The sequence below is a fragment of the Callorhinus ursinus genome, unplaced genomic scaffold, assembly GCF_003265705.2.
Source record: "Callorhinus ursinus isolate GAN/ISIS: 27379988/994484 unplaced genomic scaffold, GSC_fseal_2.0 scaffold11, whole genome shotgun sequence".
In the NCBI taxonomy this organism is placed as follows: domain Eukaryota; kingdom Metazoa; phylum Chordata; class Mammalia; order Carnivora; family Otariidae; genus Callorhinus; species Callorhinus ursinus.
In genome coordinates, this window is record NW_027397073.1 from 30,691,235 (window position 1) to 30,705,578 (window position 14,344).

At 36.3% G+C, this 14,344-nt stretch overlaps 1 protein-coding gene across 1 annotated transcript in view; it reads right to left on the minus strand.

Moving 5' to 3' along the window:
- Positions 1-207: 207 nt before the first annotated feature.
- Positions 208-14,344, minus strand: part of PIK3C3 (phosphatidylinositol 3-kinase catalytic subunit type 3) — a 132,954-nt gene continuing 118,817 nt past the window's right edge. The window contains exons 24-25 of the mRNA XM_025886650.2: positions 10,371-10,496; positions 208-1,026 (exon numbers count right to left, since the gene is read on the minus strand). Coding sequence (XP_025742435.1) covers positions 1,012-1,026; positions 10,371-10,496 — 141 coding nt within the window. The 3' untranslated portion in view covers positions 208-1,011. The remainder of the gene's footprint in view (positions 1,027-10,370; positions 10,497-14,344) is intronic.

Consider the following 14,344-nt stretch of genomic DNA (forward strand, 5'->3'; position numbering starts at 1 on the left):
ATGCCACACATTAATTTGTAAAGATTATTATTATGTTGCTCTTCTGTTTTCGTATGTGCCCTTTCCCCAAAGTTCCATGAGGCAAAAAGGCTAGATAGATTAGCAGGACTAAAAGTCTTAAAAGACAAGAAATCATTTTGCTTAAATCAGAAAGGATGTATTACATTAGCAGGTCTAGTAAAGGTATTTCAAAAGCCTTTTGAAAAGTAAGTTTGCATCAAAAATGTATTTATTGCAGAAAGACAATTTATGCTTACATGTATATGTAAAAATATCGTGGGCTCAACACTGAAAGCTGCTGTCATTATGACCTTTTGGCCAGTAATTCAGATGGTTACATGTGCATATCCTGCTTTATGTACTTATAAGGTAGGAGAATTGTCAACTAAGCATAGTTTTCAAGTAAGATATATATTTAAAAGTGAGAGAAAATGACTGTCTTATTTGAAGAATATGTAGTAATTACTGAACTGTAAAAGAAGGAGCCACAATAGGTAAAACTTTAAGTATTACAGCTTAGGCAAAAACAAACATGAGTGGGAGAAAAAAGAGAGGGAAAGGGGGGAGGGAGAGACAAACCAAAAAAGCCTTCTTGACTGAGACAATCCAAATTCATAACTACTGCCCTGATGTGAGGAGATGACTTAAAAAAAAAAAAAAAGGACATTTCAAACTCAAAGACTAAAATGTTTTACTATTTCAACATAAAATTCTTCCAGAACTCTCATAATATGTACATGATCCTGGAATAAATCTCTCACTTCTTAGCTTATTAACAATGTGTACATTTGAAAATATATGTGTATAGCATTTCAAAACAAACCCTTCAAGACTATATTTAAGCAATGACATCCAAAGAAACTGAATTCAGGCACCATGTAACATTTAGGATATATGGTATCCTGAAGATCAAATGTTCTCTTCCTTGTTACTCTGAAGTCTTCCTTATACAGAGGTTGCTTCTAAAGTAGTTTTCTTACAGAGCCAAACATCCTGATGCCGAGTCCAGTTTCATTTTCTCCAGTACTACAAAAATCAAAAACAGATAAACAAGTAGAAAGTAATTAACTTCAACTTCACAAAGAAAAACAAACAACAGAGTTTACAGTTTTAAGAAATGCTTAGTTCTTGGCATGACATTTTTAGTGACTAAAAAGCTATAGCTTATTCCACAGAGTGCACCCACTTCATTCCAGAACTGATATGGAATCAAATCAAAGACAGTACTCTTGAAAGAACAAGGAAGCCCAGTCCAGAGTTGTGTGGGGGCCAACACATTAACAGTGTTTGATATTAAAATATCAAGGGGAAATGAAAGAAACCAATGTTTTTAGTACCTATTTTGTGTTAGGCACCCTCACAGTTACCTCAGATATTGCTTATAAAGAGATGTGTGACACTGCACCTCTCTTCATTATCTCTCAAAATTAGCATTCAGTGAAATTCAGAGAATGCTACCCATTACTTCTGAGAGCTAGATAATACAAAAATAATCTGCAACAGTTAATGGTTGTCTTTAACATGTACAGATGCTGCCAGTCACCACTTTATCAGTACAGACAACTCTTTTTTTTTTTTTTTTAAGATTTTATTTATTTGACAGAGAGAGGAAGAGAGAGTGCACACAAGCAGGGGGAGTGGCAGGCAGAGGGAGAGGGAGAAGCAGGTGCCCCACAGAGCAGGGGGAGCCCGATGTAGGGCTTGATCCCAGGACCCCGAGATCATGACCTGAGCCAAAGGCAGTCGTTTAACCAACTGAGCCACCCAGGTGCCCAGGATGGACAACTCTTGATTGTTTCGGTGAACATAACTCAGTCATCCATAACTCATGTGCCATATATATATGTATTATATATATGTATGTATATATATGTATATAAAATATATATATATATATATATATATATATATATATAGGCAGTATCTTGGAGGAAATAAGAATGCTGGACATGGGCAACATAATTTTGTTTCCGTGATTATTACTCTAAGAAAAAAACATGAAGGAAAAAAAAAACCCTCACTGACAAATATTTGTGGGTGTGTGTACATTCACGTATATGTATAAAAATGTGAAAGGTGTTGACTGATTTTAATCTGATACAATTTAAAGTGGTGTTTCTAGCAAGAATATGGTAAGATTCAGCTTTAATGCTTTTAAGAGGAATGTAATTTCTGATTTAAGAAGCTGTTTAAATATCTTCTCGGTGACAACATCAGAGAAAATAAAAATAAACTTCTCAAATGGTCCCCGGCACTTATATAAAATCACATACGTTTATTTGGTGCCTACTATGTGCCAGAACGGCTCAGGTTCTGTGAAAGTCCCCATGATACTCGAGACAAAAAAAGCCTGAAGACAAAAACAAAGTCACCACTCATATACACACAAGCACATTCAAAAGTTGGGCAATGGGTAGGGAACTCATTCCGTAGGGAACTCATTCCAGACAACGAGGGAAGGTGGACTGTTTGTGGGGGCCTGAGGGAAAATATTGGGTATCAGAAATTGCCATGGGGGTAAATGAGCAGAGCTACAAAGAAGGCTCTTTTGGTAGGCTGGTGGAAGATGATGAAAGATGAAAATGCGGGTTAGTGCCAAACTGTGGAGGGTCCTCACAGACATGCTAGGAAGTCTAAATATCCTGGAAACGAGGAAAACCACACATGCGGATACGTGTTTGTATGTGTGGGAGAAACACTGCTATGGAACAGACGGTCTCTAATAGATTGCCTGAATACTTCTGAGCATCTGTCCACGGGGAAAAAAAAAATCAGTAATACTATGTAGCAGTCGGTCCCAAAATGTTCATCTCCCTGTACATCAGATGAATTTATATAAGAGTCTGATACAACAGAGGGGCAGGAAAACAACAGTATGACAACTAACCTTCCTAAAAGCAGTTAATGAAGCAAACAGACAAATCTTACGGTGGATTACACTTGTGATTGAAAACTTGCCCCACAGAAGACAAGGAAATTAAATTTCTACAGATAAAAAATAAACTGCAGGACATTTTAGCTGAAAATTATGGGGCATTCTGCTGACTGCTGCTATTACAGTAATTACTCTGTAGACTTTAAAACATTTGTAATGTCCCAAGTGCCGGTATGATGTTTTTAAACATGGCTGGTTCTATCGGCTACTCGCACGGCAGCGTTGGCGGACTGCAGAGTGACCTGAGAGCACGTGGCCGTCAATAAAATTCAAGACTGGCTTGTGGCCAACGTGCAAAATAAATGTTATCCCACATTTATCATATTTATCTGGGACTAACTGTTCCCAATGGCTCCTTTTTATATCACATTCTCTTGGTTGTTTGCACAACTGATTTTTTTTTTTTCTTTTGAGGGGCGGATGAAACATTAAGGAGAGAAAAGTTAAAAGATCATTTTTTTCAATTTACAAGTATACTTTTTAAAACTTGCTACTCACACCAAAATCCACTCATCTCTAATAAATTAAAGCTTAAATATATGTATCAAGAAAAACATGATTTAGAAACTACTGTCTATTTCTACAACCTAGGGTCTGGGTCTGAATCTGGACTTTTGTCCTCTATTAGCTCTGAGACCATGAGTTATTTAATCTCAGCCTTCGTTTTCTCTTCTGTAAAACAGGCCTGGTGATACACCTACTTCAAAGGAGTGAGGATTAAACAAGGTGATGCAGAGAAAGCTCTTTATGTAATTTCTGGCACATCTAAATGTTCAATAGGCTGCAATTATTACTATTATTATTGTTTTTTTGTTGTTGTTAATTTTGATTCCTCCCAGGATAATTCAGATAAATTAGGAATAGATCTGGGACACAAAATGATACAAAATACTCTTGTATGATATACTAGTATTATAATATTTATTTAAGCCACTGGTCTGGGAATCATCTACATCTTTAGAAAATTATTTCCAAAAAAAAAAAAAAAGCTTGGTTTTTAAGAAAAATTTCTCTTGGGCTAAAGAATTCAATACTTTTTTGTTTTGTTCAATTAAATATTTTACATTGCTGTTTTTTATTCCTAATGGTAAAATAAGGTCCATATAACATAAACTCAGAAATGACACTCTATTCTCTTCTCCTACGGCATCTTTTGCATCTATGCGCTCTCAAAGTAGATCAGAGAGTAGAGTAGTTACAGTGCAAACATCCTACACGGGGTTGAGGTGTTAGGGTCAGCACATAAAGGTAAAACAGGAACATAAAATTACTCAAAAAAAGCCGTCAGAAGGCAACACATTACATATAGTCATCTCTCCAAAAGTTCAGAACAGGAAGCTTTTCCCTTAATACTGATGCAAAAAAACTTGGGTTTTTTGAGCAGCAGATGGGGCAGATGGATGGCCTGCACTTAGAAGCATTGTTGTACAAAAAAACGAGAATCCTCAATAACTGGAATCACATTCAGCATGGCAAGATGTCATATCATGGGAGACACCTGGGATCTGAAACATCCCTGAAGGAGCTCCTCTCACATTTATTAGGACATATGCTGTTCAGGAAAAACATCAGGCAGAATAACCACATTGTTTGTCTCCTTGCATTGTTTTTTTTTTTTTTTTTTCTTTTTTAAATCACCACAAGTACATATAGTTGAATTTTCCTCAAAGGCACATAATATATGACTGCACATTCATGTGCCCCTCTGCTTGGACCTGTGCTTTCCCCCCTTGAACACCACGGGGGCTAATTAAGGATTCTTGCCAAATGTAAAGTAGTACCGTGTTCTCAGTATCTTGAGCTGGAACTTGGGTAAACTTTCTGAATGCCACCTGTTCTTATTGTTTTAACTCTCAGTCTACAAAAAATATATCTCTAACCCTGGTTAATCTACCAAGATTTAGTTAATTAGATTAATATGTACTAAGATGAATGGAAACCACACCTCACTCTCCAGCCCTTTATCATCAATCAGTGGAGAGAGAAAGACAGGGCAAAGCAGAAACAGGAAAGAAGTGGGCTGTCGCATGAGAGATTACCATCCAAAGGCTAGTTTTAGAGCAGTATGTGACCCAAACTAAGTGATCTCTACCTTTCTGTGCGGACAAGACTAGAAAGCCCTTTAAAGATCATTTCAGTGGGGACAAGAGTTCTGATGATGCAATCTCAAAGACAATGACCCAAATAAAAGTGTTTTTCTGTGGAAAATTTGTATCACTAAGAGGTGGGTGTTGCTAGGCAATGGATATTGCAGTGTTTAATCTCTACCCTTCCTAAGGAATGGTATGATGGAAGAAAATGAGTCTTTTCACCATTGCAACATAACAGTTGTATGTGGCAATTCTGTAGTCTTCTTTTAGACTATAATTTCTTTTATGCTGAAACAAGTATAATTTTTGTTAACATGTATCAGTTTACCTCCATTTTTAGAAAATTGTCCTACAATCCACAGTGATTAATAGGAATGCACTAAAATTAGCCTAAATCAATTAGCAGTATACATCCTTATTACAAATGTTACGAGTGACCAAATAAAACAGATGTTGGTCATCTGGATTTGCACGTGCATGTCATTTATTCTAAGTATTACTTAGAAAATATATAGTCACTACTTAGAAAATATACAGCATTTAGAAGTGTGAGTTTCAAAGAGAAAATAAACTTCAGAGATTAGTTAAGAAATAGCCATGCTTCAGGGTGTCTGGATGGCTCAGTCAATCATCCAATTCTTGATTTTGACTCAGGTCATGATCTCAGGGTCCTGGAATCGAGCCCTGCATTGGGCTCTGTGCTCAGCACAGATTCTGCTTGTCCCTCTCTCTCTGCCCCTCCCCCCATGCTCACTTGCTTTCTTGCTATCTCTAAAATAAAATAATAAAATCTTTAAAAAGAAAAATAGCTATGCTGCTGTAATTTCATAATCTGGAAAGACTTACATGAAGTTAAAACCATATTTAGTATCTTTTGTAACCTTCAATGCCTAAACAAATTCCAATGACATTAAACATCCTTGGGTTACTCTGGCTTTGATACTGTTTCAGTTGCACAAGAGTTACAGGCACAGCTAAGGAGTATAGGCAGAGGTGACATATCTAAGGAACCCTAAGACAGCACGAGCATTTTCAAGTTCATTTCTTAGGATGTAGAATATCATGGGATATTCTGGTAAAGACTTTGAATTTGCTAAGCTAGGAAACAACTTTTTATGTGGCTCAGCCCTCTAATCTCTAAGAAGGGAGAATGTTAATACTCACTTTTGTGGTTATAGTAAAGATTATATAATGTTAAAAAACAGTGAAGCACTGTATGAAATACAAAGTTCAAATAAATAAGGTTATTGTTATTCCAGACACGATTATCTCTCATTGTAAAATGGAGCGCTGAGATATGATCTATAAAATTTTGTCTACATAAATATTCATGCTGTATTAAGCCTGTCTAGGATGACATTGGTGGTCTTTACATTGCTGGAGTCATGCAGATATTTGCTCTTAATTCATATTCATGCTGCCATGGCCTTGATTTTATTTATTTTTTTTTTAAGATTTTATTTATTTATTTGACAGAGAGAGAGAGGGCACAAGCAGGAGGAGTGGCAGGCAGAGGGAGAGGCCCGATGCAGGACTCAATCCCAGGACCCTGATGACCCAAGCCGAAGGCAGATGCTTAACCAACTGAACCACCCAGGCGCCCCTTTATGGCCTTGATTTTAGATAATAATACTATTTTGTTATCAAGAATCTATCCTAGTCCAAGAGTTTTTAACAATGAAGGCCAAAGTAATTTACAGTAACTATTTATCCAGGATTTCTACATCTTATCTACCATTTTACTGAAGAACTAAAAAACAGAAACCCAAGAAAGCCTTAATATTTCTTTCCAAGAAATATAATCCTCTGTTAGTTCATGCTTATAAAATTATTTTTCCCAAGTCTAAAAGTACATTCACCTCTATTACCAATTTATTGGCCATATTCATATTTTCTCTGTGAATAGAAAAGGTACATGCATTAACTCTTGGTTCTAAACAACCTTTGTAATTTAACCATCAGTGCTGGGGATTTCATTTATTTTCGGTCTTTGCAATAGTCAATATAAGCTTTATATATGGAAAGCAATTAACCTTTGTGTATCTCTGACAATAGATTAAATTTATATTAGTTTTTATCTCAATACCAATCACTTTACAGATGTGGAAACTGAAGCCCAGAGACATTGGTAAAGAAAGGTCCCTCTGTTACTACCTCCCCCAAAGAAGAATGTGGTCCCTCTTTTATCTAGCTTTTTCTCTCCTCTATTTTTCATACAGGGAATTAAGAAAAATAGTCCTTCTGGGGCACCTGGGTGGCTCAGTCAGTTAAGCCTCCAACTCTTGATTCCAGCTCAGGTCATGGCCTCGAGGTCATGAGATCCAGCCCCACATCAGGCTCCCTTCTCAGCAGGGAGTCTGCTTTAGATTCTCTCTCTCTCCCTCTCCCCCTGCCCCTCCCCTCCCAGCCCCAGGCACTCTCTCTCTCTCTTGCAAATTGACAACACAATTTCAAAACTAAACTAAACTATACTACTAGTTCAGGGGTGCCTGGGTGCCTCAGGCAGTTAAGCGGCTGCCTTCAGCTCAGGTCATGATCCTAGGGTCTTGGGATCAAGGTCCACATAGGGCTCCCTACTCAGTGGTGAGTCTGTTTCTCCCTCTCCTCCTCCCCCTGCTCCTGCTCTCTCTCTCTCTCGCTCACTTTCTCTCTCTCAAATAAGTAAATAAAATCTTTTGAAAAAATAAATAAATAATAAATAAAGTATACCACAAGTATGTTTACAGAACTTGCTTGAAAGCTCAAACTTTAAGATAGAGTGTATTAGATGTGTGGCAGTTAAGTCTTCAAAGATGCCACACTTAATCCCTCTCCTCCAGAGTACACACTTCTCTTGTCCCTGAGAGTCGGGGCTGGCCTTCTGACTGGCTCTAAGATGCCTGCTGCCCCCACTTTCACATTCCTTGGGGGGCAGCTATCGCCATGCAGGAGAACGACAGGCCTGGGTAGAGTCCGGAATGCGAGAGAAGCAGACACAGGCTGTCTGGAGCAGCACCAAAGTGTAGATGTGTGAAACCTTTTGGACCCTTCAGACAAACCCAATCCCCAGCTGAACACAGCTAAATGAGTGAACCCACCTGACATAACAGGAAACAAAAGAGCCATGTGGCTGGGCTCTGGCTAAAATCCTGACTGAAGAATCAATCATAAGAAGTAATAAATCATTACTGTTTTTTAAGCTAGTGAGTTCAGGTTTGTTAAACAGCTACAGATAATCTGAAATGAGGTGTCAGGCAGCAGCATTAATTTTAAGTGTGGAGTTTTAGCTCTATTATATGGTAAATGCCCAGGAAACTGAGAAACCTGAAGTATGCAGGAAGGAAAACTCCTGAAGGAGAGAAATTTGTTCAGCTATAGATAAGGATAGAGCAAAATGAAATATAAATAACCAACTCTGAAGGAAATGCAGACAGAGAAGTTAAAAGTTTCTAAGCTCAAGCATGTTACAACTATTTGAGTTTTAAAAAAGAAAAAAAAAAGGGTGTACATACAAAAAGGGAGAGAGAAAGTACCTGGATTGTGAGGGCTGTGCCAGGGAAAGTTTCAGTAACTCATCATATAGCGGTATGCAAGACACTGACAAGAGAACGAATTTCAAAAATACTGGATATGGGAGTCAAAAGATTTGGGTTCAAGTCTTGGTTCTGTCCCTTGTTAGTCACATGACATTAGCGAAGTCATTATCCCATTCTGGGTTTCTGTCCCCTATTGCTCCAAAACACTCTGCTGTGCTATATGGAAACTCAGATCTACCATTAGCTAGACAAATCATGTACCATCTGGGATGGTTTATTCTCTTGAGAAGTGACTGGTTAGGATTTAATAACCTGGGAAGCAGACCCTTGCAATAAAATTTGACCCAAATTGGTGTTCTGGGAGAAGAAAATTTTTGTTAAGGCAGAAAAAGAGGATAAGCTAACATTTACAGGAAGAAACTCGTTTATGTCCCTTGGATATTTTTTAAGTAGATAAGACACTGTGCTAATAGGTGAGTAACAGATATAGCCTCGTCTTCAAGAAGTTTGTATTTTAGGAGTTATAAGACAAGTATCCTCAAGTATCTATAATAGAAAGCAAAATATAAGTGCAACTCATAATAAAGGTAAAAGTACTATAAATATCCAGAGGAAGATCAATCAAAGTGGCATTAAGAATAGATCTTGGAGGACAGCTTGGATTTGGTAAGCAGAAGTTTACCAAAGATTCATTGTTAAGAAGATGGATGTCTATGCTGAAGAAACGGCAGCTGCAAGTTAATCACAGAGACAGAAAAGAACAAAATATTCAGAGAGAGTAACAGGGAAACACCTTGGAAAGTAGGTTGGTATACAATATTCTGGAAGGCCTTGGGCTGCCACAGACTGGACTTTACCGTTAGGCAATGGGGAAACATTGTGCACACTGAAATTTAAAAAAATGAAAAGGACAAAGTAAAACATTATTTTGTGAAAATATATCTGACTGGGATATTTAGAAGGATAAAAAATGCTTAGAAGAAAAAAAAACTAAAACAGAAGAATTATAAAGGGTTTTAGTTACCCAAGATATATTAAAGAACAAAAAATGGATTAAAATATTAGTAGTCAGAAAATGATCGAAAAGGATAATTAAAGAAATGGTTAAACTAAAAAGACTGACAAGGCTTGGTGACAGTGGTACTAGGTGAAGGAGAAGGCAAAGCAGACAGGCTTTGAGCTTGCGTAATTAGTAAAATTATTAACAGAATATGCAAAATCAGGAAGGAGTGTGCAAGGAGAAGAGTGTGAGTGTGTGGGAGGGAAAGAGGTCTAATTTTTCTGTTTGCTTACCATTTTCATAATCATCCTCATTATGAAATTCACAATTAAACCAGGTTTTAAGCCTGAGGTTTACCATCATAGGCTAGTGTGAAAAGGTCTCCCTCAGACATTTGCATGCAAGACTCTACTAACAGTAAGTCTACAGATAGACCTTTTCAGTGTGTGGTATGCACAGCTTTTTTCAGCTTCTAAACTCCTTTCCTAGCACTTCACTATTTGTCAAAACCCAAAAAGTGTTCAAGTCTCACTTGCTAAGGCCTCCGTTAGACCCAAGATCATTCTCAGGAATGATTTACAATCACCACTGACTACAAAGGACACATACACCTATGCTGACACTCCACAATTTAGTTTACAACTGAAAATTTAAGTGGGATGTTTTAGAGTTAATAATGTATGCAACACATTCACATCAGCTGGCTGATGTCAAAAAGGCTTGATAAAACGCAAAGACATCATTAGCAGGAGAAAAGCATGGCTCTCTGAGGACTCTGGGGTAGGACACGGAAAAGCTGTGATCAATTGCACTGCCTTCAGAGAACTTACCTGGGCAAACTTGTGAATCTGTTCTACCACTGCAGCAAAGAGAGCATGGACACTTTCATCGATCAGACTCTGCATGTAATGTACCGCCTCTTCATCAGACAGGTCTAGTCGGAATTTATCCTGAACCTACAAGGTCAGAGTAGATTAGTCTTTTGAATGGAAAAAAAAAAAGACTCAATTTGAAGAGACAGCATCAGATTGATACAGATGTTGTTACAATATATTATGAACTATTTCTATGACAAAGAAGTAATTCATAACTTACAAGAAGTTCTGAATATTATTATTCTTTTGAGCGAAGTTTATTGTTTTTGCTATATACTCTTTATCACCCTTTCCTTGTTGCTTCAGTTTTTTTTTTTTTTAAAAAAAAAAAAAAGTAAAAATGAATTTGCTAGGTTGCGCAAATAAAAAAAAGTATGCTTTTTTTTTTTGCTTTTCTTTTTTTTTTTCTAAAGTTTTATTTACATAATCTCTACACCCCATATGGGGCTCGAACCCACAACCGAGATCAAGAGTCGCATGCTCTTTGGAGCCAGCTAGGCGCCCCTATTTTCTTTTGCATTTCAAAGCTAGAACTACTGTATAAAATTTAAAATGGGGCATATTTATTAATAATCTTCTTCACTTTATCCCTGTTACTTATTTTTAAATGGATATACCAAGGTGGGATTATAGTAACATTCTCCCATACCATTTCAATGCCTATACAAGAACAGGAACCATGTCAATCACTGGCAAAATAAAGATCTTCCAAAATGTCTCCTTTCCTATAGCAATTCCTTATACTTCTGCCAAGTACTACTTCAATTGATCTGCAATTTCCAGAGAGAAGAATTTTCCTTTATTTCATATTTAAAGTCACAGCTGATTCCTAATAAGAATAACTAGAATTTTTATTTAATAACTAGAAAAGTTCTAGTTATTATATGAGAATGATTCCTAAAAAATAAAAGCCAGTGTTATTAAATGAATACTCTGTGCAAAACACTTCACATGCAGTATTTCATCTGACTCTGAGGTAGACAGTATCTTCACCTCTAAGATGCAGAAATGGAGGCCAAGAGAATTTATGAAGCCAACCTACCCAGACACCCTTAACTGATGGCAAGGGTCTCATGCTTCCAGACAATCTCATGCCACTGCACATAACCATTATAATTCTACTCCTTTCTCCTCTTGTAAGTGACCCAAATATACTTTTGAAAAAGCAGGCAAGGAGAAAATGTTTCTAAGCAAATAAAAAGTGATCACATTTAGTATTTCCTTTTAAATACAGAATTTAACTACTAGGAAACTAAGGACACAGTAGGACAACCCACAGCCCTGGATTTGCACTTATCTCGTCACTAGATTGGATGTATGCCAAATGATCCAACAGCTCTGCAGCTTCAGGATGGGGAAGTAAAAGAGAGGTAGATATAAAAACTGAAGGACAGTTCAGTGGAGATTCTAAAGGAATACCTTGAATGAACTAGCTCTCCCATTTCTGAATCCCAATTAATGGCGTATCTGTTCCTTGAGTTTAATCCTTTATTTTCTTTGACTTAAAAAGATGTCTGACAGGTCTGGAACTATTTTTAAGGACACCAAAAAACTATAGGGCAGTAGAATCAAAACTTTAGCCTAACTTATCAAAACTTACATGCTTGTATAAGTGTTGCAACACAGACTATATGCATTTGGCATAGAAAGTAAACATTATTTACCAAATATGAAAAAATCATTCTCAACTGCACATAAATGGCTGATTTGGCATCATATATACTGACCAGGCTACTTGTTATTGTCCCTAAGTGCTTAAGGTTCTAATCCTTTTCTTCAAGCTACATTCTCTCTGCTCTTCAGGTTATAGGTTTAAGCTCTATTCATGCATGTGCACGTGTGCACGCACACACACACACACGCACACACACATAGTCTCTAATATTCCAATTAGTACTAAATATTAAATTTTGTCTTTAATAGCATTTTGATGTACACTCTTCTTGCATCCACGTTCTCAGGTGTGTAGAGCTATTCCCCACACAAAACCCTGCAATACATTTCTAGACTAAACTATACTGTCCTTCCTAAGGAGTATAGTGATTTCATTTATACCTAATCTTTACCCTTCGTCTTTCAAAGCTCAAAATACATCATTACAAGACAAATTTAACATTCATTAATAAAGAAGACTTCTGCTTAAAATAATTTAGTGTTTAGCATCTCTGAAATAAGAGTAACTTTCATTAAAATAATAAAAGCAGACATTCCCTATTAAATATTTTTAATTCAAATTAATTAGAATTTTAAAAAGTTTTTCCTTGTACTCATTTCCTAATAACTTAATCACAGAAGTGATTACAACAAAGGAAAAATTTTCACTCATCAGAGTAAAAGGAAGAGTTTTAATGTAAACATTATTCCCTTGCTGAGTTCATCTGATTATCTAAGCTGCATTAGAATAAAAAAATTCCCTTACTTGAATAAAAACCAGAATTTAAAATAAAGAATAATTAAAAGGAAAATTTTAAAAATTGAACCCCCATCCAACTACTGCTAAAAGAGAATCAATGCTATAATTGTATTAAGACACAGGACTAGTAGAGAAAAATAAAATCCTACGTTACCAAAATTTAATGTAAGTGGATGTTACGGCTTGTATGTTTTGTTTTGTTTTTAATTTTTAATTTAATTTAATTTTATTTTTAGATTTTTTTTAATTAACATATATTATTTGTTTCAGGGGTAGAGGTCTGTGATTCAGCAGTCTTACACAATATATAGTGCTCACCATAACACATACCCTCCCCAATGTCCATCACCCAGCCACCCCTTCCCTCCCATGGCTTGTATGTTTTAATAAACAAACCTTGTAGGCACCAGAGGTAATTTAATTTTACAGGTCATTTGAAATAGATCTTCAGACAATTTGTAGCTGCTTGTAATATATAAAATTTGTTCTAAAATTTAGTCAAAAATCAATTTAGAGAGGGGTGCCTGGGTGGCTCAGTCAGTTAAGCCTCTGCCTTTGGGTCGGGTCATGGTCCCAGGGCCTTGAGCTCAAGCCCAGCATCTGGCTCCCTGCTCAGAGGGAAGTCTGCTTCTCTCTCCCTCTCCCTCTGCCTCTCCCCTGGCTCGTGCTCTCTCACTCTCAAATAAAGAAATAAAATTTTTAAAAAATCAATTTAGAGAAAGAACACATCCATTTATTCTTCAACACAGAATAGTATTACCTTGTTAAATTACCCTGAACAAACTTATTACCACAGTTTAAAAGATTTCCTATTACTGATTTAAAGAAAAACACAAATGAAAAAGCACTGATTGTCAAGTGGTCATGTTTATCCATTAAACTATTCTATTTCTCTCCCTCCCATTTTTTTAAATAGAGACTCACCTGTATCAAAAGCTAAGAAAATTTAAAACTCCCTGAAGATAAGCAATTGTCTTTTATCAATACACACTCCCTAGTAACAAAGTTAATAATAGGCTAGGAAATACAAGTTTTCTTTCTTTTTTTAGTTGAAGTATAGTCAACACATAATGTTACATTAGTTTCTGAATACATAGGTTTTTTATCTCAAGTATTTTAACTTCCCTTTATTCACTAGGACAATCTACAGGAGTTGACGAACAAGTCTTATTTCCATATCACATGTTCATAAGATATCTCCTTTTAATTTATTCAGAAAAAGATGACGTATCCTACTTCGTGAGCCTTTCCCGGCCACAAATTTTAAAATTTCCAGAATCAATGCCAACTCAACTTTTCATTTTCCTCTCTCATTTATTTTTTTCTCTAAACACTAATCATGATTAGTATATTATATATTTTACTTACTTTATCCTGTTTCTTTTCTGTTTCTTTTATTAGAAGGTAAGCTCCATGAGGGTGGAAAATTTTGTTTTGTTTATTATTACTATAACTCAAGCACTAAGACAGTGCCTGACACATAGTAAATAGCTCAATAAATACCACTGAGTATTTA